We start from the raw sequence: 23,537 nt of genomic DNA on the forward strand, positions 1-23,537 counted from the left end.
GAAACGCCTTTTGGCAATAGGACAGTTATTTTTCCAGCAAAACAATGACTCAGCTAAAGCAAACAGAGATGTTTTTTTTATTATCTATGCAATAAATAGTTTTATATTTATTTTTTTAAAGAATTGTCATTATTCTGCAGAAATCAGTTCAAAGGTATTTTACTTATTCTAAACCCATTGTCATATTGACATTAAAGGGTGTTTGCAGTTGTTTTGTAAAAAAAAACAATGCACATTTTATCATGACTGGTTTGTAAAGTCAATAAAAAGGGTAAAAAAAAATCCAAGAGGGTGAATAAGTAATCACAATACTGATTTCTGCCATCATATTCAATAAGTTACACTGTACTTCCCAATCAGTCTTGTCAGATTAAAAGTGCAGTTTGAAAACAAGTTTAAGGAGGTAGTGAAGATATTTTTCATTAATTCTGTTTTTAGAAATTGTTTGTATTGGTCTGATATATTTTTTTCTAAATATGTTATTATTAATTGTGAGCAGAAAATAATCATAATTAACAGAAATAAAAGCTTCCAAACATCCATCACCCATCATACATAATGTGTTAATGTTACCTGGTGGTGAAAGTTCCTGAAATTATGATCAAATTCTAAATTATTTAGCTATATTTTTAGCATCCATCTACCCATTATCTTAGTACAGGCTTTTCCATAGCCTGTACTACCACCTTTTCAACGTCAGGGGGAGCCATTTTTGCGCATTTGCTCATCACACGGAGAGACATCCAGAGTGGCAAAGCTTGCCGCAAAGCCCCATCCTCCGGGGATTTCTACAGACCGTGTTTGCTTCATGCTCCAACAATATAAGCGCTAAAGGTACCGAACCAACCCTCGTCGTGGAAGCAAAGACAGCTACGGCATCGACGAACTGTAAAATAAATAAATATAAGACCACATAGCTAGGCTTTTGGGTCAAATAGTTTAACCCCTAATCTGCCACAGGGGAGAACAGTCGAAGCGGTGGTGTTTTTGCGGGGGAAATGCGTGCAGGTTTTTGTGTTCTTTTCGATGCGGTCGGGACTGTAGCCGACTGGCTCGTCGCAGCTAGCTCGGTCCAGCCGCGTTGATGCCGCAGCAGCTTGTAGTCTTCACATCCAGCTCCACCATCACGGGATCAGGAAGACAAAAGGTGAGGTACACGCCGCTCTGGTCTCCCGGAAAGAAGAAATAAGCTGCTGAACGAGATTCTGCGCCCGCTTGTGCTTCACTAGGTAGGTGGTATTCCTATTCACCCACACTCAGACATGCCAGCAAATTCATTATTTGCTGCATTTTTTCCCCTCATCTTTGCTTTGACGGCTCAGTCATTGCAGTAGTTTTAATAATCACAAAGCAGGATGAAGCCAGCTAATCCGGGGTTTTCAACCTTTTTTTTTTCTTTTTTTTTTGTCTAATCGACTGAGACAATAAATAACCTCTCATCGTGTTCATGACAGTAGTTCCTCTGACCTACGTGTGTTTGCTATAATGTACTTGATATGGAAGTGCGTCGGGCCGCGTTTAACGGCCATTTCTCCTGATTTATGCCACGGAGCCTGTGATTTGCACCACGGGTGCAAACTGGGTGATGCGGGAGAAACGCCAACCATCATTTTACCATACATAAGATTTCCCCAAGAATGTTGTCTCTAAGATACCTTCAGTGGTACATTTCTTTACATTTACCACCTTCACAGATAATTTTCATCGTATCAGAAAGAGATTTCCCTCCGTTGAGACTGTGTTGCTGCATAACATATCAGGCAGAAACCCAGCATACACCACAGTCATCCATTTCATCATCACTTATGTTGCTTTCATCGAATGCAAGTAAAATGTCAAAATGCATTATTTTATCCACACAGGTTCATTATTGCACGCGACTCTAACTCGAAACTCAACATTTTTCCTGACAGTGAAACAGCTACTGTTACAGTACACTGACGTTATCTGGTCAGAATATGCTTCATATTGGCATGCTTTTTCCATATCCCCTGTGTGATGAGGTAATCATACACCAATCGTGCATAACATTATGACCACTGATGTGTGGTATAAATAACCCTGATTATGGTGGGATATTATGGTGAACATTTTGTCCTTAAAGTGAATGTGTTAGAAATAGGAAAGATAGGTAAGTGCAACAAATTGAACAAGGGTAAATAAGCGGGTCAGAGCATCTCCAATGCTGCAACTCTTGTTGGGTGTTTCTGTTCTGCAGTGGTGAGCATCTCTAAAAACTGGTCTATGGAAAGAACATTGCTTTGAGATTTTGTAGCTAAAATACCTGAATAAGCTAATGTTGCTTCTGATAGAAAAGCATCCGTGGTATCAAGGCACTGCAGTTTATTAACGGCTGTAAACCAGTTGTTCTGCTCACCGCCCAGAGTCAGTAAGGTACATGCGAGCATCAGAACTGGACCTAGCTGTGGAAGAAGGGGGTCTTTTCTGCAGAGTCACATTTTCTTTTGTGTCCTGGATGACTGGATACTTGTGTGTTGCTTACTTGGGGAACATGTGGCCTTATTATGCAGTATGAGAAGACGGCAAAGCTCAAAAAAGCAGTGTGGTACTATAGATGTTCAATGTTCTGTTTGAACACTGTCAACATGTTATGTTATCATCACAACATCAATGTAGAATTTAAGCTTCCGTCGCACTGACTCTCACCAGGTATGCTGGTGTTAGCCACATGGGTCTAACCATAACCAGTGAGGAAATTAATGACTTTTATCCAGCTATGAGTTATATGTGTCAAAATGAAGAGTGTGGAATTTATTCCTTTTGTTTTTGTTTTTATATTTATCAAGCAGCAACAAGTTGCATGGAATTTAAATTAGAATTTTCTAATTCAAATGAGCAGATATTAATTTTGCTGAATTAATCACAAAGCAAGCAATTATGTCAGTTTGACTGTCAGTGTTAGGCATCCAGCAGGCCAAGGACAGTGAAGCATTTGAAGGACTCCCTTTATATGTACAACATACCTGAGCATTGTTGTAAACCACATACACCATTTCATTGAAGATGTGCTCTCTGATGGTTGTGCCCAGTTTCAACAGAAAAATGTTTCTCTGTCACAAAATGTTCTCCATCTTAAACTTTTGTTCAGCAAAGCTTTAAGGAGCACAGCAACAGTTTTGGCCTCAAAATTTCCCAGATCTCAGTCAGATTTACTGTCAGTGGGATGTGCTGGACAAACAGCTCTGATCCATGCTGTCCCCACCGTACAACTTACAGAACTTTTTGCCAAATACCTCAGCACACCTTCAGGTGTCTAGAGGAGTTTATGCGAAGGGGCAGCGCTTGTTTTGGCAGCAAATAGGGGAACTAACACACTACTAGGCAGATGGTCATAATCTTATGCCTGATTGTTGCATGTGGATTTCTGCAGAAGACTGTTTTAGCAGCGAAATGTACATAAGACGCATTTCTTAGAATGAGACTAACCACTGTGCTTTGCAGCTGTGTAAACTCTGAATTGTTCTGCAGTGTCCCGGTGAAGAATCAGGCTGCAGAGCGAAGTCACAGTCTGCAGGCAGCTGCATCAGGATGGCGGCCGTGGTCAACTACTCTCCACCTTGGTGGGTGAATCTGCTTCACCGGTTACCTCACTTTAACCTGGAATTTCAAATGGTGAGCAGTGACTTCAGACCAGAGGACTCAGAGTATCAGAAGGTGAGGAGAAAATACAAGATACTAATTACTTCACACTCTCGTTTTGTTGTGCAGCACGTTGTGTCACGTTATCGTCCCGCCTCTTGTCACATGCACATGCTGTTAAATTACAGCCGACTGGCTGAGTGGTTTCTGTGGGCCTTCTTGTGTGTGGGGGTTGTGGGTTCCCTCTGCATTGATCAGAGCTTCCTGAAAGGAAATGAATTAAATGTTCATGAAGCAGGCCTCTGAAGCTGTTACCACTCAACCATTTGGATCGATACATAAGTGCAAAACAATTTCTTTATTAATGGAATAGTCTCATTCCTCACTGGATGTGCAATTGAAATCAGATATTTACATACACCTAATAAACAGATTTTCTGAAGTTAAATCAGATAAAACATCTCTTGTTTTACATTAATCAGAATTGCCAAAATTATTATTTACTCAACACCAGAACGCTTAGAGCTTAGAATATTTTTGGGGAGGAGGGGTAGGGGAGGGGAGATATCTTGTAACTTTCTTCGACTTCAGACGTTTACACACTGTAACAAATAATACTAGGTTTTAGTCAGCTGGACTGACATCAAGTTAACTGAACACATTATTGAATTCAACTTAATAAAATGTTACATGAACTTGAACTTCAAAAACAGAAATGATACATTCTTTAAACTTAAGAAAATGAGATGCAGCTGTGAGGCATCACAGTGTGGTCACATGGTTCACTCTTCAAAACACTTTCAGAATATTTCATCGCCATCTTGTTTCTCGCTGGAGCTCTCATCTGTCCTGGAGTAAGTATATTTTAATTTAATTCAATGCTCTTTAGGATTTCTTCTGGCAAACTGTTTGATATAACCAGGTTAGTGGTTTGACCTGTCGTCTAACGTGTTTTAACTCCATAATTCATTTTCTATTTATGTTACATTTTAGGGAAATTAGCTAGTTTGTCAGGACCTCCCATCTTTTCTGCCAGAAAAAAAAGAAAACAGATGTTTTTTGTCTACACATTGAATAAATATTTAAGAAATATTTTTAAATTCATAAATGATTGAAATGATGTTTTTCTGTATGTTTGAGTTTTAACCCTGTTCTTCATCGTGACCCTTTCCCCTTCCTGCTCTCCTGCAGTCGGCTTGCTGCACTGCCTGCCTGCCTGCCACAGAGACAGAAGAAGACTGGGAGAGAGGGATCATGAAAATAAATACTGTAATGTTAGGAGTGACAGCAAGAGGAAAAAAGTACTATTTTAAATATTCTGACAACAAAGACAATTTAAATCCTTTTGAAAGTATGTTTTAATGGGGGTCACAACAGTGGTGGATGTGTGTTTTAAAAACTGCCATTATATTCTTTCCAGCATCCATTGCTCTCATTGAGACTAATGTGAGGGCGTCAGACTCTCTGCAGCAATAATCAGACGGCGATCTGTGTTTTAAAATCTGTCATAAATGTTCGCTGAATTCTGAAAAGTTCTTTCTTTCTTGGGACGCTCGGTGCTCCTCCTGCTCGCTCCACTCTTCTGCTGCTCCAGCATTCAGTTCTTGACCAGCTGTTTGTATCCACGTCTTTGACCTCAAAGTCATTAAAAGTAGAAATATGTACAGGCAAAATAAAATGTTTTTTTTTTCTACAAAAAATTTTAAACATTTTTGTTTCAGTTTTTTATTCAACCATTTACCAAATGGTTTACACTAAACTGACCACATCAACACCCTCACAATGATCACCTTTCACACAGATGAGTAAAAAAAAAATTAATTACGTCATCATGTTTCACGACGGTCCAGTAAGGAGTCATTTATCTGACTCAGGTGTGCTGTGGCGTAATGGTTTCCTCCTTGCTAAGTAGCGTTTTAGCCCATGTTGGTAGAGGCCATGTTTCACTGCAGAGCTTAAGCCAGCATCTTCACAAGGTCTTTAGCTTTTGTTCTGGGATCCATTTGCACATTCCCATCCTGTCTATACTTAAATATAATTGTTTGAACAGATGAACATGGCACCTTCAAGCATCTGTTGTTCCCAGACCATCCCAGATGAAGCAGACTTTTACAGCTCCACAATTCTCTTCCTGATAACTTGGGTTTATTCTTTTAATATTTCCTTCAAAACACACTGCTTTGTTGTGTCAAACAACAAAGCATCTGGGCTTTCCCTCATTGTTTAAGGAGATGTTAATCATTCTACATGTGGACTTCTGACATATTGTTTCTCTCATTGTTGTTGCATTTAGAAAATAGCTGTAATTTTGGCAATTCTAATTTACCTAAAACAAGAAATGGTTGGTTCTGATTTAACCTCAGACACTGAGAAAACAGAGGTGTGTGTCTTTATTAGGTGTATGTAAACTTCTGATTTCAACTGTTCATGAAAATCTATGTACGGCAATTTTTTGTATTCTTCTCTTTTTGCCCTGCATCTTCTGAGGCTACATTGATTACCCAAGTGGAAGACATTGACCAAAATACAGTCCTGATTGGAGGATAGTACCTTAGAAATGAAGAATTTCAATTTAATTTAGTTATTTTTCCAGTCAGAATTTAGATATGACAAAAATATTTCTGGGCTTCATTTATTCCTCACTCAACCCTTCCTTCCTTCTTTCTATCATTCTATTCTATTCTTTCTTACTTTGGTTCTTCTGACCAGTTTTCCTTCATTTCTTTAACCCTTTATTTTTCTTTCTTCCTCCATTCTACGGTTATTCTCTTTTGTTCTCTCCTTCCTTTCTTTGTTTAATTCTTGCTTTCTTTAATTTATAGGTACATTTGCTCATTCTTCCCTGCCACAGTTTTTTTGTCACCAAAGCCCTCCTTTCTTTCCTTCCTTTTTTGCTGTTTTTGTTTCCATTTGTAATTCCTTTTAATCCTTTCTTAAAGAAAACTGAATCTCTTTGTGCACATGAGTGAGCATCCGCTGCATGTGTGGAAAGGAGAACGAGTGTGAGGTTTTCTAAAGATTTGAACTTTACTTTTTACAGTGTTAAACTTTTTTCACAGTTTAACACATTCTTCTTTCACTGGTGTTTCATTAGTATTTTTTTTTCAGCTTGGTGTGATTATTGGGGGAAGTTACAGTTCTGAAGGCTTTAGGAGCCTTGCCCATCAGGATGGTATTAAAATACCAGTTGATGTGGATATTTCAGTTGTGGTTTGACTATTGGGGAACTTCTCAAATGTGAAAGAGTGAATGCAGCACTTAGAATTAGTATTGCAGTGGTTATGGTTTTGGACTCTATTGACAAGGTGAACAGTGTAATTGAGAATGGTTTTGCTTTGAGAAATACACAAACTACCATCTTCAGCCTGACAAACCCTGCATAAAAAATGTCCTTGTTTAATTTACCACCTTTTATCAGCAATGATGGAATTGGAATAGAAACATCTTGGTCAGATTCAGCAATGAAGGCAAATCAGTGAAGTTGAAGTTGTTTCATTCAGAGACAAGTGTTTATTATTCTAAGAAATGATTATGAGGGACTGACCATAGTGGTGATTTTGGCAACAAACCAAACTATGAGGTGTTTGGGTCTAATAAGAAAGACTGTTCAGGTGAATGAAAATCCTGGGCCAAGAACATCAGCAGATACTTTAACTGGAGCGTGAACAGTTACCGCTGGGGATGGAGCTCCAAAAATGAACGCAGAGGAAGGAGCTTCAGCAGGGAAAGTAGTCGAATGTATGGCATTGAGGATGTCATCACGTCTGCTCAAGTCCGTGAAGAGAGTCAAATACTACTCTTCACGGACTTGAGCAAGAAGGAGCTCAAGAAGAAATGGATGTTGATGATTTAGTTCCCCTGCCAGCATGCCTAGGTGGGCCCCATATGGGGGAAAGGGCAGACATATGTGTCCCATATGGGTTTGTCTGCGGGTTCCACGGTGGCCCCACATGGGTTTACCATGTAGGGCCACAGCCCACTTGGGCCCTAAATGGGCAAACCCATGTCGACCCACCACCATGTAGGGCCCATGTGGGCTGTGGCCCTACATGGGCAAACCCATGTGGGGCCACCGTGGAACCCGCGGACAAACCCATATGGGACCCATCTGGTCTGCCCTCCTTTCCTCTATATGGGGCCCACCTAGGCATGCTGGCAGGGTATAGTGGAGGAAATCTGAATCCTAAAGGGGCAAAACCTAAACAGATGCAATAAGAAAAGAGTGGAAGAGAAAGTGAATCAGATGCTTTAACTGATTCTGAAAGTGATAGATAATCTTCTGGTTCATCTAATCCTGGTGACCAGTTACTGTCTACAACAAATTAGAAGTTTTTTGGAGTAACTAAAGGAAAACAGAATGGGACTATAGATTTTTATTTTTTTCCCCTTAAAAGGAAACTGGGTGTTTTCTGATCGAAGTACCTGAGTCCTACCTGAGACCAAATTTCATATCATAAACAAGCAACTCATGTATGACAATAAAAAAATCCTTGAATCCTTAGATAGTTAATGAGACAAAGAACTTCTGATGGCTTAAGGGACAATAAAGTATTCATTTAGATTTCAAAAACTGATGCAGAAATTCAGAGCTCAAATTAAACGAGTTAAGCTGATAAGAGGCTGTATTTATTTATTTTTTATATATATTTTTTGTTTAAATATGAGTAACTTCAAAATCTCATATTTGAACCATAATTGTGCAAGAGATGTGACAAAAAGGACTGTGTATTATGAACTCTTAACATCTAAATGCATTGGCATAACTTTTGTTCAATAAACTCGTAGCAGTGTTGATAATGAAGTTGACCTTCTTCCTTTCCTTTCCTTCCCTTTCTTTCTTTTGCATTTTACACATTTTCACATATTATTAGATTAAAAATTGATGAATTACTAGAAAAGAGCTCCTATAATTAGTAACATGAATCAAAGGGAATTAGTACTTTTCAATTATTCATTGAGGAAGTCGACAAAACTGCTTTAGAGAGCAGTTTTATCTCACACCTTAGACTCATTTAATTGTCGTTGCACAAAGACACAATATTGAAATTAGTAATGAAATGTCGCTTGGCTGCCGGAGCAAACAGAGAAAAACAAAACAAAGAGAAAAATCACAAGTGTGCCTACAAATACATAAATGTACAATATTAATATATTGTTAATAATATATAACCTAGCATTTTCAGACGGTCTTGGTGGGGGTATTATTGGTGGTGAGCAATCTGATGGTAGACTGGATGCCCTGCCATAGTTGTGTGGTGTTGCTGGGATCATGAAAGAAACCTTGGATGGCATGTTTTGCTGTCCTGATGGTATGGTTTAGATTGGCCCTCGCTGATCTAAGTATGGCCGCATCACCAGATTTGAAGGCAGCTTTTCACTCTCTCTGAATACACCTGAGTACTGAATACACCTCCTCAGTCATCCCAGGTTTCTGGTTGGCCCATGAGTATTGTCTGTGTTGGAGTAACCTTCTCCGTACATCTCTGGATGTAGTCTGACACAGATGCCACATACTGTGTTGGTTGTGTGTAGAGGCCTTTCTGAACATGCCCCAGTCTGTGCACTCAAAACAGTCCTGCAGTGCAGACATAGCTCCCTCAGGACACACTCTCACCTTCTTCACCACAGGCTTTTCTTTGGTGAGCCGGTGCTGGGATGAGCGTAACCGAAAGATGATCTGAAGAGTTGAGATGGGGGCAGGGAGCTCGTCTGAAGACCTTCTTGGAAAAACATTATTCATGTTATCCTGGTTAAAGTCTCCAGCAACAATAAAAACACAATAAAGAGAGTACTCAAAGCTTTCTAGGCGTTAGTGCAAGGGTTGTGGGCGAGGGCTGTAGACAGCAACAATGATTTCAGTGGTGAATTCCCTGGGCAGGTAGAAGGGTCTGCAACCCACAATTATGAACTTAATGTCCACAGAGCAATGACTGGAGACCAGGGTGGTGTTGTTACACCTTCTGTTGTTAATGTAAATGCAAACAACAGCGAGAGCATGACTCATGTTAGCCCATCCAGGCCGATGGCGTTATCAGGGACAGATGAGTTTAATGTCTCACAGAAAATAAGAATGCAGCAGTTTGTTGTTTCCCTTTTGGGGGTTAAATCCAGCTTCAGGTTGTCCAGTTTGCTTTCAAAGGAGCGTATGTTAGCAAGCCAGATAGAGAGGGGGCTGCAATCGGAAAGGGTTAGCTTCTAGCTTATCTGTAAGTCCAACATGACACCGATGCTTTTGTTTTCTCTCAAGCCTCCTCTGGTGTCTTCATGGACCTGGGTTGTTGGAAGATTCTGCTGCTCTGCTGCTGTGTATGTAGCTTGATCTAACTGATCCAACTAGCGTAGCTTTATAGAGCTCTGGTCCGTGTCCGTGTCTCCGAATTTATGGCGTCCAGATGATGTTGCAACAGAAAATATTGACCTAACCAACAAATTGTCTGTGTTACCAAGAGCCGAAGCAGCCACAGCCATACAGGGCGCCGCCATGGTAACAGAAAAACCTAAAGCTCATGTTTGATTTTACTCCCTTTCCTTATAATTCCTGAACAAGGTGACTTCCAGGTCTCTGCACCAGGTTGTTTAGCCTTGGCAGCTCCCACAAAACTGTGATGCATCATTTAGAAGCACCCATTTCAGTTGCTGCAGATTGCTGGCATGCACTGAGAAGAGAGGAGGAGGGGAGTGGGGGCGTGGAAGTTCATGAGCTCAGAGTGAGAAGGTACCCACAGTCATGAACAAGGGGGGGAAGATGAGAACTGGAGGGAAACGCAGGCAGAGGAGGAGGAATGAAAAACAAGATAAAAAAGACTAGCTTGAGATGAGAGGAGAGAGTAAGGAGACTTGATGAGCCACGGGAGGTGCTGCTAAGTTGCCAAATAGCCACTTCCTGTGAGCTATTCAGTGTTTAACTAAGGGCCTTTGTGCATGTTTGTGTCCCTGTGTGCACCCACTGGAATTTTAAGGACCCCCTTTTCAGACTAATTACATACTGACATATTTCAGCAGATGAGGCTGTTTCCATGTCAGTGAGCACCGTGACTGTAAGCCCGAGCGTTTTTATGTGTGGTACGGTAAGCTATATGCTTACTTACAGTGAGATGGTCTTCTGTGTCAGAGTGTATGTGTCTCTTTCTGTTGTTTATTGGTGTGAGGTCACTCGGTTCCCTCAGGGTCTGTGTGTTTTTCACAGGGTGAAGTTGTTAATTTCGGTTAGGCTGTGGGAGGGAAAGAGTGTGACAAGACGAAAAAGAAGGGGGGACTGGGCTGGGGGAGGGAGTGTGGCGGTGGGGCAGTTGATAGTTAAAGGATTCTTTCTTTCATTATCTTTTTTCTTTTACTTTTTTCACTGGGGCCAGCCTTTAGAGGGCCTCAGTATATCTTTCTCAAAGGTTTTCATGCAGCCACTCAACACTCAAACAAAGGCCTACATAGTGTCCTCTGTCCACCGCATCCATCACCATATTACAACATGACACATTCTAAATGAACAGAGAACGTCTTCAGTGTAGGTTCTTTTCTTTCTGGTTCACTCAGTTTCATTTTGTTTCCCTCACACTTTTACTTTGTGCTCCATGTTGGAAAAAAAATCCAAACACCTTGAACTTTTTCACAAATTTTAATGTATTTTCTTGTGATCTTATTTGACAGACTAAAATAAAGTAGTTATGAATTGAAAAGAAACATGTTTTTCATCATTTTTTAAATAAGAATTTTCTATAAAGTGTATTCTGAGTATACAGTTATGTTGCAGGAAATTGAGGTATTTCTCTAGCAGTTTTGCTTGTGCAGAGACTGAATTTATTCCCCATTTTGTTTGCAAAATAGCACAAAGACAACCATTTTGGATATAAAGTGAGAAAACAGCCATTTTAATATTTATTCATAGATACTCAATTAAATTTAAGACTGGACTTTGACTGAACCATTGTGATTTTTAAAAAAATATATCTATACTTTTTATGATTTTTGAATTTACCATGATTTCTTAGCCTTTAAGATCAAAACATCACCATAACATAGATGAAATGTTACACACTGAATTAAAGCAGGATAACTTCCCATCACTCACCCGTCTCTTCTTTTGTTGTTGTTGTTTTTGTTTTTTGTTTCTTGTTGCCTCTAACAGGTTTTTCCTGGTTTGCCCATCCATCCTCCCATCAGCTCTTACCTGCTGGAGAACAGTAGCCCCACAGCATAAACCTGCTTCTGTTGGGCATGGTTTATTTTTGCAACGCACTGAATGTCCTCAGCATTTCATAGTGATGAAACATTCATCCATAGTAACGTTTCACATCTTTTTATTCTTGGAGTGCTGAAATAGGAGCTGTTATCCAGAGGCTGTTGAAGCTACAGCACACAGGCCCTGCGACTACGCTTCTGCGTTTGCGTTCATCTGTTTGAATTGCACAGTCAGCTACAGTTAAACAGCTGCAGATCATTAAAGTGGAACCATGTGATCCAAAATAACACATATTCCCAGCTGTGGAGAGCAAAGTCAGTAATTATAGTTTTAGCTTGTAGGCTACAGTTTACATAGTGGGAGAAATTATCTCATTGCTCTTTGAAAAGGACAGACCAATGACTTTCTTTTAAATCCTTTGAACTTGCAGAAGAACTAAATACAACCAGAATACACTTGAGGTCAGTCACTGCCTAGGGCTGGAAAAAGTTGTGTACAGGTCCTGCATGAGTCCAGTCTATAGATAATAACACACACAGTCTGGCAGAGCAAGGACGACTCACAGAAGTGGAAGTCATTGATCTTGTCACAGCCACACACACGCACGCACGCACGCACGCACGCACGCACGCACACACACACACACACACACACACGTTTGTGTTGCTATCTTTGTGGGGACTTTCCATTGACTTCCATTCATTTCTACAGCCTAAACCTTACCTTTACCCTTTTCCTAACCCTAACCATCACATACCTAACCCTAACCCTACCCAAAACTCAATTCATACCTTAGCCCTAACTCTGACCCCTGACCCAAAAACAGGGTTTCCCCTCGTGGGGACCAGGCTCCTGTCCCCACGAGGAGCGATTGGTCCCCACAACGTAGTATATGTCAGGAAAATTGTCCCCACAAGGTATTACAAACAAACGCACACACACACACACACACACACACACACACACATACACACACACTTCACATGGGCAGATTGAAAGTAGATCACTGTGCCTTGGTGTTTGCTGTGCTGGCCCCTCCTCCACCTGGCAAGCTGATCTCTGGTAGGGCTAATGCTCACTCTCACATAGTGACATCAAAGTGGGCAGACTCATTTATAGCCAAGCTCACCATGCTTATTAGCATCTAATTGAGCCTCGCTTAATCTGCTCTGACGGTTTGTCAGCCCCACAGTTAATCTAGGCACTGTCAGAGTGACTGAGAGGAGGATGAGGCTGTTGCAGAGAGTTGGTCGCCACTGAGGTTTTAATTAAAATTTAAGGTTCGTGGTTACTTAATGTTAAATTTTAAAGAGTTAAGCCCAAGTATGGAATGTTATGTTTAAAAAAAGGAAGATTATGAAGTATAACATTTCTGTCCAAACTAAAGCTTTATTGGTTTTGTTCATTGTATTATAATGTAGTTGCGTTTTAGACTCAAGAAACATAACATTGTGTAGCTGGTGCTAAGCATGGCTTTACCAAAGCACAAGATGATAACACCGGATAATACCAGAGACAGACATGTTCCCTCTCCTGTCCCATCAGGGTCTTTTCCTGATCTACCCTGGTCATCGTCTTCAACCTGGCAGAGAAGAGTCAGTAAACCAAGGGTGAACAAAACTAGTTTGTAAAAATGAATAATGTTAGCAACAAGCTGTGCTATCAGTACTTTAGTGTTCATTAACAAAAGCTATGATGATGGAACAATGCATATTTACCATTTTGTAGAGATTACACCTGCCATCACCTACACACGTGTTAGCATTGTTCTTATAAGCATGAATCTGACTCCCAGCCCACTAAAGCTGGTGTGGAAGTTAACTTCTTACAGACTGGAGAAATTTACAGTCAACACAAAAAGCCTTCCAGACTCTGGAATTGCAGGAAACTCTAGGAAGATCTTGAAGACATTGTCGGATTGTGTTACTCTCCAGGGGCCCCTACAATTGCATTGCTGCCGTTTCAGGATGATGATGCAGGAGATCTTTGTCTGCTGTAAGTAGTCTCTCAGATGAAATGTTAGAACCCTCCTGTGTCTGGATGGCTTTGCCCTGCAATGGCAACTTCAGAAGGGACAGGAAAATTAGCATATCGGTATATAGATAAGCATAAAAAAAGATTACAACACCTCTTTCCACATATGCTTCCATGTGTCCTTTGTCTTCTAAACTCATTTCTCTCTGGGGCAACTGTTACTGTAACGGGGCGGTCTCCCCCACTTTGTTCTTCACTTCAAAGCTTTTGGAGGTTGAGTGATCTGTGTGGTTGGCATTTATCTCATGCAGCTCTTGAACAGCTTCACTTCCTTTCCCTCCATGGAGGTGTGATTATTTGATGACGTATAAATGCAGTACAATGTATTGTTATGTGCTGCTTATATTTTGTATGCATGAAACATTCACTAGATAACCACAATTTCCAAACTAAAGAGAGGAACTCCGCTTGTTTGTGCATTTCTCTGCTCAGTTATGTGGCCTGCCTGTGGATCTGCTTTCTGCCCTTATCAGTCAACAGACTTCCTGCTTTCTTTATCCACATCCTAAATGCTCCTCTTCCCAGTGGTAAAGACCAGTGTGGAACTGTGGATTTTTTTGTGGACTTTGTGTATCAGGCCAAGTTTTGGTGAAAAAGTGGAGCATGTGTGCTTGCAGCCTGACGTATCAATATTGAGATTTTAGTTTTTTGATAAATGGGCAGCCATAAACCCCCATTTACATTATGTTCTGAGGACTGCTGAGGAACCTCGGAGAAACAACAAAAGCAGTGGAAATTTATTACTCAGCGGAGCTGGATGTAGTGTAAATTAGGTGGCAGTCTCGTCACAGAGTTTTTTTTTATTTATTTTTTTTATCCAAGCATTGTAACAGAAAGTTAAGTGGTAGGAAAAAAATGTAGAGGGGAAATTATTATAAAGTTTATTTGATAGGGACAAACACACATCGACATAGACAAACTGAATAAAACAGCAGTCCCATGTTTGCATCATGGTGCAATAGCAACAGCTAATTAGCAGCACTAGTCTCTAGTTGGGCTTTTTAAAAAATAACTCTAAAAATTTAAGTGATAATCATTTAAAATAGCACAACATAATGTATACAAACAGAAAAATGTAAAACATCACTAAATGTGCACTAGCAACAGGGATAACAGCAAGCCGTAAACAAAGCCCACTCAAACATTTCAGGGAGATTCACAAGTAGCGGATTGCAGATGGAGCAAGAGCTGCAAGAGTTATTACATACAGAATCCAGGACAACTGTTGCTGTAACACGGCAACTGTTGCTGTATCAGGACAACTGTTGCTGTATCGGGACAACTGTTGCTGTAACACGGCAACTGTTGCTGTATCAGGACAACTGTTGCTGTAACACGGCAACTGTTGCTGTATCAGGACAACTGTTGCTGTATCGGGACAACTGTTGCTGTATCGGGACAACTGTTGCTGTAACACGGCAACTGTTGCTGTATCGGGACAACTGTTGCTGTAACACGGCAACTGTTGCTGTATCGGGACAACTGTTGCTGTAACACGGCAACTGTTGCTGTATCGGGACAACTGTTGCTGTAACACGGCAACTGTTGCTGTATCGGGACAACTGTTGCTGTATCGGGACAACTGTTGCTGTAACGGGAGAAATGTTGCTGTAACAGGAGAAATGTTACAACTGTTCTCGTTTTAGGCTACGTCTTTTCCACTTTATTTAATTTGGATTTTTGAAAGTAAGTCAAACACAGAAACAGTTTGAAACATTTAGAGCGCCGTGATTCTTATTTTGCTCTTCAATTTGAGCAGTTCTCTTAAACATCTGGTGTATGTCATTTGTTAGATGGCATAACTCGTCTTTCATGTGGGTCTTTATGTTGTCTTTGAATGTTTTTGAATCAGTTTTCATTGACATCTGCACAGCCTGTGTTGTTGGCTCACAGCATCCTGGCCACTCTCAAGGTTAGCTAATTAGCTCTGGGTGTTAGCCTGGTCTGTTCTGTTGAGAGTATGGGTTTCTTTTCTTTTTCTTAGTGGAGTTTCCAGTCATGTTCACTGCTGCATATAGATTAGCATTCATTCCTTCAATTTATATGAAGTGTGTAATGTTGCTGCTCATATTTGCTGACAGACTTCCTGTATTCTATATCCACATCCAAAATGGTCCTCTTTCCTGTGATAACTCTGGAACAGGATTCTTATATGTGCTAACTGCATTAGCCAATAATTTATTTATTTCTCCTCCTTCTCTTTAGTCTATTTTGCTCATCGGTGCTATGGCCGTGCTGTGTTTGGGCCTGGACCTCATTTTCCTCCTCATCTACTCCTTCTGGCTTTGCTGCCGAAGATGCAAGAAGGAAGACTCCTCACACTCCCATTCTCACTCCCAGCAGCCCAGTGCTGACTGCTGCTGCACCGCTTGGTGCGTCATCATCGCCACGCTCGTCTGCAGGTGAGAGGCTAAACGACTGGAGCTGGTTTTTTCCCTAAAATATCTGTTAAAGTATACTTATCCCCTTATGGACTAGTGATGCTAATTAGCTTCATACTTCTTTCTCTGAGACTACACTAAGGGGACATATCAATACTTCAAATTTTGGTTAACATATGTCTCTCACATTAGATACATTTGATATGACATTTTGTGGTCAAAGTGTGAACTACATATACTTCAAGGAGGCTGAAGTGTGCAATAGTCTGACCACTGGAATTTTACTGATAAATAATTTTAATCCTCAGCTAGGTTGTGCAATAATTAGTTTTCTCTATCTATTCAGATATAGAAATTGTCTACAAAAGCATGAAAACCATTGCTTTTAGCTCTTCTACATTCAGAACCAACTACAAAGTATGTAAACGAGTTTTCTTCCATTAATAAAGGAAGAAAAATAACAAAAAGCAAACAGCTGTAAAAGTAAAAATAGGACTGAGATATACAAACTGATTAAATATATTACACATTTAGAAGAAATCCTGCCCAAAGTGGAGGAGTTTTAAGATCCAAGCTCTAACTTGCAAATGTTCTTGTTTTTTGGAGACAATATTTGCCACATTAATCACTGAGAAGAACAAGAAAAGGTGTAGAACATGGAGCCAAAATAGAACAGAGAACCACAGAAGATGACAAATGGGGAAGAAAATCAAAGGAAACAGTAATTAAAGTCTTCAACAAACGATGAATGTGACCAGATTTATAGTTCATCTTCCAAGTGGCACAATTTCGTCCTGAATAGTTTTCCATGGTTACATATGTGTTGTTCTTTCAAGCTCTGTTTTATTAGGTAGAAGCGATAAAACAGAGAAACCAAAAAAAGAGAGAACAGCTACCGTGACAAGGAAGACATGGAGACAACAAATTACCAAACAATGGTGCAGACAGTTTATGAATGTGAATGTATTCCTCTTTTAGTTACCGTCATCTCCTCTCTGCTTCTAAGCTCTAGACTTTTCCTCCCTTCCTGCTTCTCCATCTCTTTCAGCCTTTATTTATTTTATCTCTCCATTTCGGCCCTCTCCCTGGCCGAGAAAGGTTGCCATGGAGGCAGCAGCAGATTTGATGCAGAGATGAGAAATTAATTATACAGTCATGTAAGCTTTCTGTGTACCTGTGTGTGGCAGAGGGAGAGAGATTATTTTAGATTTTGAATACTTTATGATTTTTCTTGATATCCTAACTGAGAATCGAATTTAGATCAGAACATTTGTATACTTTATTGCATTTATTTGTATTTTTTTGCTCACAAGTGTGTGCTTGTGAGTCTTTGTCTTCATCTTATTTTTGGCTCTGGGTCAACAACATGTGGACTTCTTTCAGTTGTTTTCCAGTGTGTTCTTACTGGACTGCAAAAGGCAGAAAGGGCAAGATTACAGTAAAACATGTACAGCAATAGGAAGCAATTGTCTTTTGACCAGAAAATGTATATTTTAAATGGGCAGTGTTATGTTAAACATACTTTTTTGAGCTTTACATCCTGTTATAATGTTATCTCATCAAAAATATACCTGGAGTCTTGGCTTGATTCTTAAATGCATTTTTGAGAAATCCTTTAACCTCCAACCATTCAGCTCTGCAAACCTCCTTGGTGGACCTAGCCCCGCCTTCGAGGACCAAGCTCCTCCTCAGAACTGCAGTTCCCAGCTCTAAGGAGGGGGTGATTATAGAGAACCCCTCCCCCACAACTCCCCTACTCAGCTCCTTCAGACTAGCCAGCAGCAATTAGCAAACACCTGGTTAAACTGTTCATCTGCTGAGCTCATTATAGGAGCTACTTCCCAGTGAAATGCTCCTTAAAACATTGTTAAGTTAAAGGGTTAATAGAGGAGCCATGTTGTGATGACTCCCTGAAGGTGGAGTTTCAGAAAGAGCAGGAGTTTTTAAAGAGACAGAGTCCCAATTTCAAGGCGTTAAATTACAAAGTCAAATTTCTTTTAAGCCATATTTGATACAGTATTTTTATGACACATGCAGTAACAGAGGTAACAGTTACTTGATCTAGCTATGAAATGGCACTAGGTGTCTAGAAAATACATATTGCTCCCCCTTTAAAGCATTCACAGGGATTCTTATTAAAATCCACGGTTGTTTGGTTGGGTTATATTTAATCCTGTGTTAGTTCAGTTCTTCTTAGTGTTTCTTGTTATGTTTATTTTGTATTGTTATACAAAGTCACTTTATTAGTCTAGTTATTCTTTAGTGTCAGATTTAATTTCTGTTCCCTTAGTATTCTCCCTCGCCCCCTGTGCCACTTGTCTCTCTCCCTCCACTCTTTTATATATATATATATATATATATATATATATATATATATATATATATATATATATATATATATATAAGTACACTGGGGAAAACTCTGCCAATAGCTCATGTGTTTAACAAAGCACAGAGGGCAAACAGATACATGAGGATATGTGCTTTGTAAAGACAGATGTAAAATGGAGCTAATTAATATGTAATAGGTCTGAATGAATTGTCTGAACAATGGTAATGTATTTCTTCAAATCTGTCTAGTGCTTGCATGCAGACAGCAGCAGTGTCAGTAGAGTGTACAGTAGACTCATGTACATAAAGTACACAAAAGGAGGGCAGAGTCAGAGGGTACACACACAAGCTTTCAGTGGGTGCTGGGGGGCGGAGGGGGCATGAAAGCATATTGGGGTTAAAGGAGGCAGCATGGTGGAGGAATGGATTAGCTACAACAGAAAAATAGAAAAAAATGTTTCTATTGTTTATGATGTTGGATAAAGTCTTTATGAGTGAAGAGCCCCAAATATTGTAGCCTGTGTGCTGAATGACTGTGGGCAGAGCCCTGCAGGGGGATCACATTATTTGTGGTCTGGTGACCCAATTATTGTGTAGACTGTGTGTGTGTGAGTGAGTGTGCATGTGTGTACATGAATCCTCTCTGGAAGAACTGTGTTTGCCTGAGGCATGAGGGTGAAATCTGAGAACTCAGTGCTGCCTTCTGGTGTTGAGGCAAGGCAAGGTGCAGATGAACTGCAGCCGACAACTTAGCGGGTCCTTCAGTTTTTCAGGATGAAAAACTGAAGGACAAGGTGAATTATAACAAAAATTAGAAGTTTTGGTTTTTTAGAAGTTTGTCTATTGGTATGAAAGGTTTGTATTGAGTCAAAGATTCATGTATTGGATCCCATTTTTCTTCCAGTGCTGGAATCGCTGTTGGATTCTATGGAAACGGGGAGTCAAGTGATGGAGCCAGTCGCCTGGCGTACTCCCTTCGTCATGCCAACCGCACTGTTTCTGGAGTGGAGAAACTGGTGAGCCTACAATAGCACTAAATATTTTACTCTTAAATATGAATAGAAGTACACTTGAGTGAATGTTTTTTTGTTTCTAGGTGTCAGATAATACCCTAGCCTTAAACCAGACAGTGGAGGAGAACCTGGCCCAGTTAGAGACGACCTTCCAGGATCAGACGGACTATGTGGCCATCATCCAGAAGCTGCAAGGACAGCTGGATGAGCTGGTGAGGCTGATGGTGGACGTCCCCTTCTGGTCCAACACGGACATCTCTCTGGAAGACTTAGCCCAAAAAACCGAGGCCTTTGACTTTTACAGGTCAGTAAATAAAACAGTTGGAAATCCAGTCCTGTCTTTCACAGACATATACTTTGTATTTATTTAAGATAAGAAATACTATGTCAACAAAACTTCATTTACTTTATTGATAATAATAAAACACACCCTAATCAGGCATAACATGACGACCTCCTTCCTTTGTTTGCGATCTTATTTCAGGGATGTGGTCAGCTCATTTAGGAACGACTTACTTTTTACCAACTAAAGAAAACCTATGACAAACATTAAACATGTTCAGAAATGTTCTGTACAAATTGTGCAGGGTGACTTCTGCTGCCTCTGATATCTGATTTCTGTCCTTTGTTCCCAGCCATGAGTTCTGCCACAGCTTCTTCTCTCCCCATTTCCTGCACTCAATTCTGATAAGAACTTTTTTTATGTTTTCTTTTTTTTAACTCAATGGGACCGCCAGCAGCTCATTTGGCAGTTTACCTGCCTGACCAAAACAAATTGTTTTTGTAAAAAAAATTAATTGTCTTGCTATATTGAAAATGCATCCATTTAAATGAAATTTCCTTTATAAGGTCTTATAGAGATTTGGTGTACACAATCTGGTTATTAACACCATAGAAGATCAATAAAATAATTATACTGTGAGAATCAAACTCAGTGTTGGCCTGTTGAACAATTTTACCTCCAAAATATACACAAAGCAGGGTTGTGCCTGGTCTCCATTACTCTTCGCACTGTACCTTGAACTACCAGCAAAGTACGTAAGACAACGTGAGAATATAAAGGTCATATTTTTTGCCTGATTAGTGTAAATGAGAAGCTCATATTTTAGGTTTTGAAATGCTTTTTGTGGAATAATGCGTTCCTTTTTGTATTCTTGTAGGTGGTTGGGTTACCTTGGTCTGCTGCTGTTCGATGTTCTCATTTGTCTGCTGGTGCTCTTTGGGCTCATTCGCAACTCTCGGGGTACTCTGATTGGGTACGGTCTGTTGCATCATCACCCCCAACTGCTCTGATTCAAACCCTGCTTGTTCTCTGAAATGTATAAACCATAATGTGGCATGGCCATCGAGTTTATTATCGGTTAAACAGAGTTTCTTTTCTCTTCCGTCCTCCAGAGTGTGCTTCCTTGGGGTTTTGACTCTGATAATCAGCTGGGGTTCTCTGGGTCTTGAGCTGGGTGTCGCTGCTGTAAGTTAACTATGGCAACACAGTTGAGCTCTCTGTCTCTACAGTGATGTAATTCCTCCTGCTGGATGTCTGATTTGTGTTTGGCTCTCCCACAGTCGGCCAGTGACTTCTGCGTCTCTCCAGATTCCTACATAACCAGTGTAACCAAAGACAATGCAGTCATCAATCAAGGTATGTACACCGAAACAATACAACCGTGCTGATGTCCAGCAGGTAGTTTATGCATTATGAACACTGTTGTCCATTTTGGTTGACAAAGAAGTGAAGACATGTCAGCTTGACTTCTGATGGCTGAAGCTGCTATGGCTTCTATTTTTAGAAAGTGGTTCATTTCTTTGTGTGTGGCTGAGCACATCCAGTGGGATTTGGTTTGATTGACAATCTGGTATCTAAAAGCTCATACTGCCTCTCAATACATTTTGGGTTGCATCAAAAACCCTGTCTTGCTTCTGCTCGTCTCAAAGGCATCGCAGAGAATCCAGAGCAGTTTTTTTTTTCTTTTTCAATCTGAGCTGATTTGTTCCTTCCCCTTTTTATCATATTTATGCTTAGTTCAGCTTCATCTTTCCACACAGTCCTGTTGTCTGTAGTTTCCACTCTATCTACTTGCTGTAGGACTCAGATGTTGCCCATATCTAGTGCCTGTTTGAAAATATGGTGCCTTTTATGTGATCTACAAATCAATCACAATAAAGTAAAGTTTGCTTTTTTGACAAAGTAATTTACCTAAAAAACCATTTTCATTGCCATCTTGTCAAAAATGATTTTGACAAGAGGAAAATGAAATAAAATATTATGTTATTTTTATATTATATTAATTGAAATATGTTTTCACTTTGATATTAAAGAGGATTTCTGTAAATCTTATCAAAAAGCCTAGTTTTGTTAATTATGATTATAAAAGCAACATCTTTATCAACTCTAAAATACAAGTAAAGACTCTCACTCACTCAACTGTATCTTGGTGTAACTGTAAACATGCCTCAGCAGGAACAAGCAGGCCATGTAAAATTCTAAAAAATGCAGACTTTAATTTTTTTATTATAAAACTGCATGATTCAAATGGATTGGATATTTTTATGCTAACATGAATCTATGAATGCCTTGCCAGATATCCTGCAGTACTACCTGAGGTGCAGCTCTGGAAAAGTGAACCCGTTCCAGCAGGTAAAAATGTCTCTCAGTGTTCTGGATTTTCCTCATCAGTCTCACAGTACCATGTTTTCTCTGACGTCTTTCCTATTGAATAACTTCCTTGTTTGTTTTGCAGAGGCTGTCAGGGAGTCACAAAGCTTTGGTGGAGATGCAGGACGATGTGGCAGAACTACTGAGATCAGCAACACGTGATTATGCCACTGCCAAGGTGCATTTGCTTACAGAGCAACTATCTATAGGCTTTACCCTGATGTGCATTTGTACTGGATTGGAAATGTATTCCCATCCCTTAAACTACAACCACAGACTACCATGTAGATTCTGTGTCATAGATCAACACAAAGGAGGGCTCTTCACCCCTTTTTTAATCTTCTATCTGAAAGGTTGGGTGTGTATTTGTTTTCAGAGCCCATCTGATTCTGATATCCCTAAATAAAATCCAGTACAGCTAAATTGCCTGATGCGACCTGGAGGCCTCAGAGATTTGAAAGAGAACATCAGCGAATTGACAGCTTCATTAAGACCAAGAAGACAGAACAGGGAGAACATTAAGGGGAAGTTACAAGCCATGAAAGGAGGAATGTGTTTAAAGAAACAGTCCAGAAGCCAGTGGTGGCTTTGGAGGAGCTGCAGGGATTCACAACTCAGGATGGAGGATTTGTTTAAAGGGCCACCAGTTTTCAAGCTCTCCACAAATCCAGTACTTAAGGAAGAGTGTTTCGAAGAAGGAGCTCTAGTCAGATGAGACCAAGATGAAACTTTTTTTAGATTTGGATAGAAAAGACAGATTTTTATTTGGAAACGTTGTGAAAATCTCTTGTCATTTTCTACTATGTAAAATGGTAGAAAATGGAGCAACAGAGAGATATTTTCCACTTTCCTGTTGTTATATCCTTAAAAATCCCACTGCAGTATGTGTGTGTTTATAGTTGTGTTTATAAATGAACAATTTTCTAAAGTTCAAGAAGTTCTGGAACATGTACATAAAGCAGGATGTCTGCTCAGTATGAAAACCATTGGCTCTGTGTGCAGGAGAATCTGGAGCAAATCCAGTCGGTTCTCAACTCCACTGAGGTTGGTCTCCACCAGCTGACCGCCCTGGTTGACTGCCGCAGCCTACACATGGTGAGTCACTGTTTGCTTTGTTTGATGACAGAAATTCGATCCGCGTTTCCCAGCTGACGTTTCTTCTCTCTTCTTTGTTAAAGGACTACGTCCAGGCTTTGACTGGGCTGTGCTATGATGGGGTAGAAGGTCTTATCTACCTGGTTCTGTTCTCCTTTGTCACCGCTCTGATGTTCTCTTCTATTGTGTGCAGTGTGCCACATACCTGGCCAAGGAAGAGGTAACACACACATGCTCCTCCAAAGTTCCTCTCA

At 40.2% G+C, this 23,537-nt stretch overlaps 1 protein-coding gene across 1 annotated transcript in view; it reads left to right on the top strand.

The window, feature by feature from the left end:
• The first annotated feature begins 710 nt into the window (after positions 1-710).
• ttyh3b (tweety family member 3b) overlaps positions 711-23,537 on the top strand; it is a 35,091-nt gene continuing 12,264 nt past the window's right edge. The window contains exons 1-12 of the mRNA XM_014974395.2: positions 711-1,229; positions 3,490-3,675; positions 16,016-16,212; positions 19,427-19,538; positions 19,619-19,839; positions 20,696-20,791; positions 20,931-21,003; positions 21,099-21,174; positions 22,115-22,170; positions 22,274-22,366; positions 23,191-23,283; positions 23,367-23,503. Coding sequence (XP_014829881.1) covers positions 3,550-3,675; positions 16,016-16,212; positions 19,427-19,538; positions 19,619-19,839; positions 20,696-20,791; positions 20,931-21,003; positions 21,099-21,174; positions 22,115-22,170; positions 22,274-22,366; positions 23,191-23,283; positions 23,367-23,503 — 1,280 coding nt within the window. The 5' untranslated portion in view covers positions 711-1,229; positions 3,490-3,549. The remainder of the gene's footprint in view (positions 1,230-3,489; positions 3,676-16,015; positions 16,213-19,426; positions 19,539-19,618; positions 19,840-20,695; positions 20,792-20,930; positions 21,004-21,098; positions 21,175-22,114; positions 22,171-22,273; positions 22,367-23,190; positions 23,284-23,366; positions 23,504-23,537) is intronic.

This window comes from Poecilia mexicana, unplaced genomic scaffold (genome assembly GCF_051168715.1).
Source record: "Poecilia mexicana isolate PSO_F unplaced genomic scaffold, ASM5116871v1 scaffold_2, whole genome shotgun sequence".
Taxonomy (NCBI): Eukaryota; Metazoa; Chordata; class Actinopteri; order Cyprinodontiformes; family Poeciliidae; genus Poecilia; species Poecilia mexicana.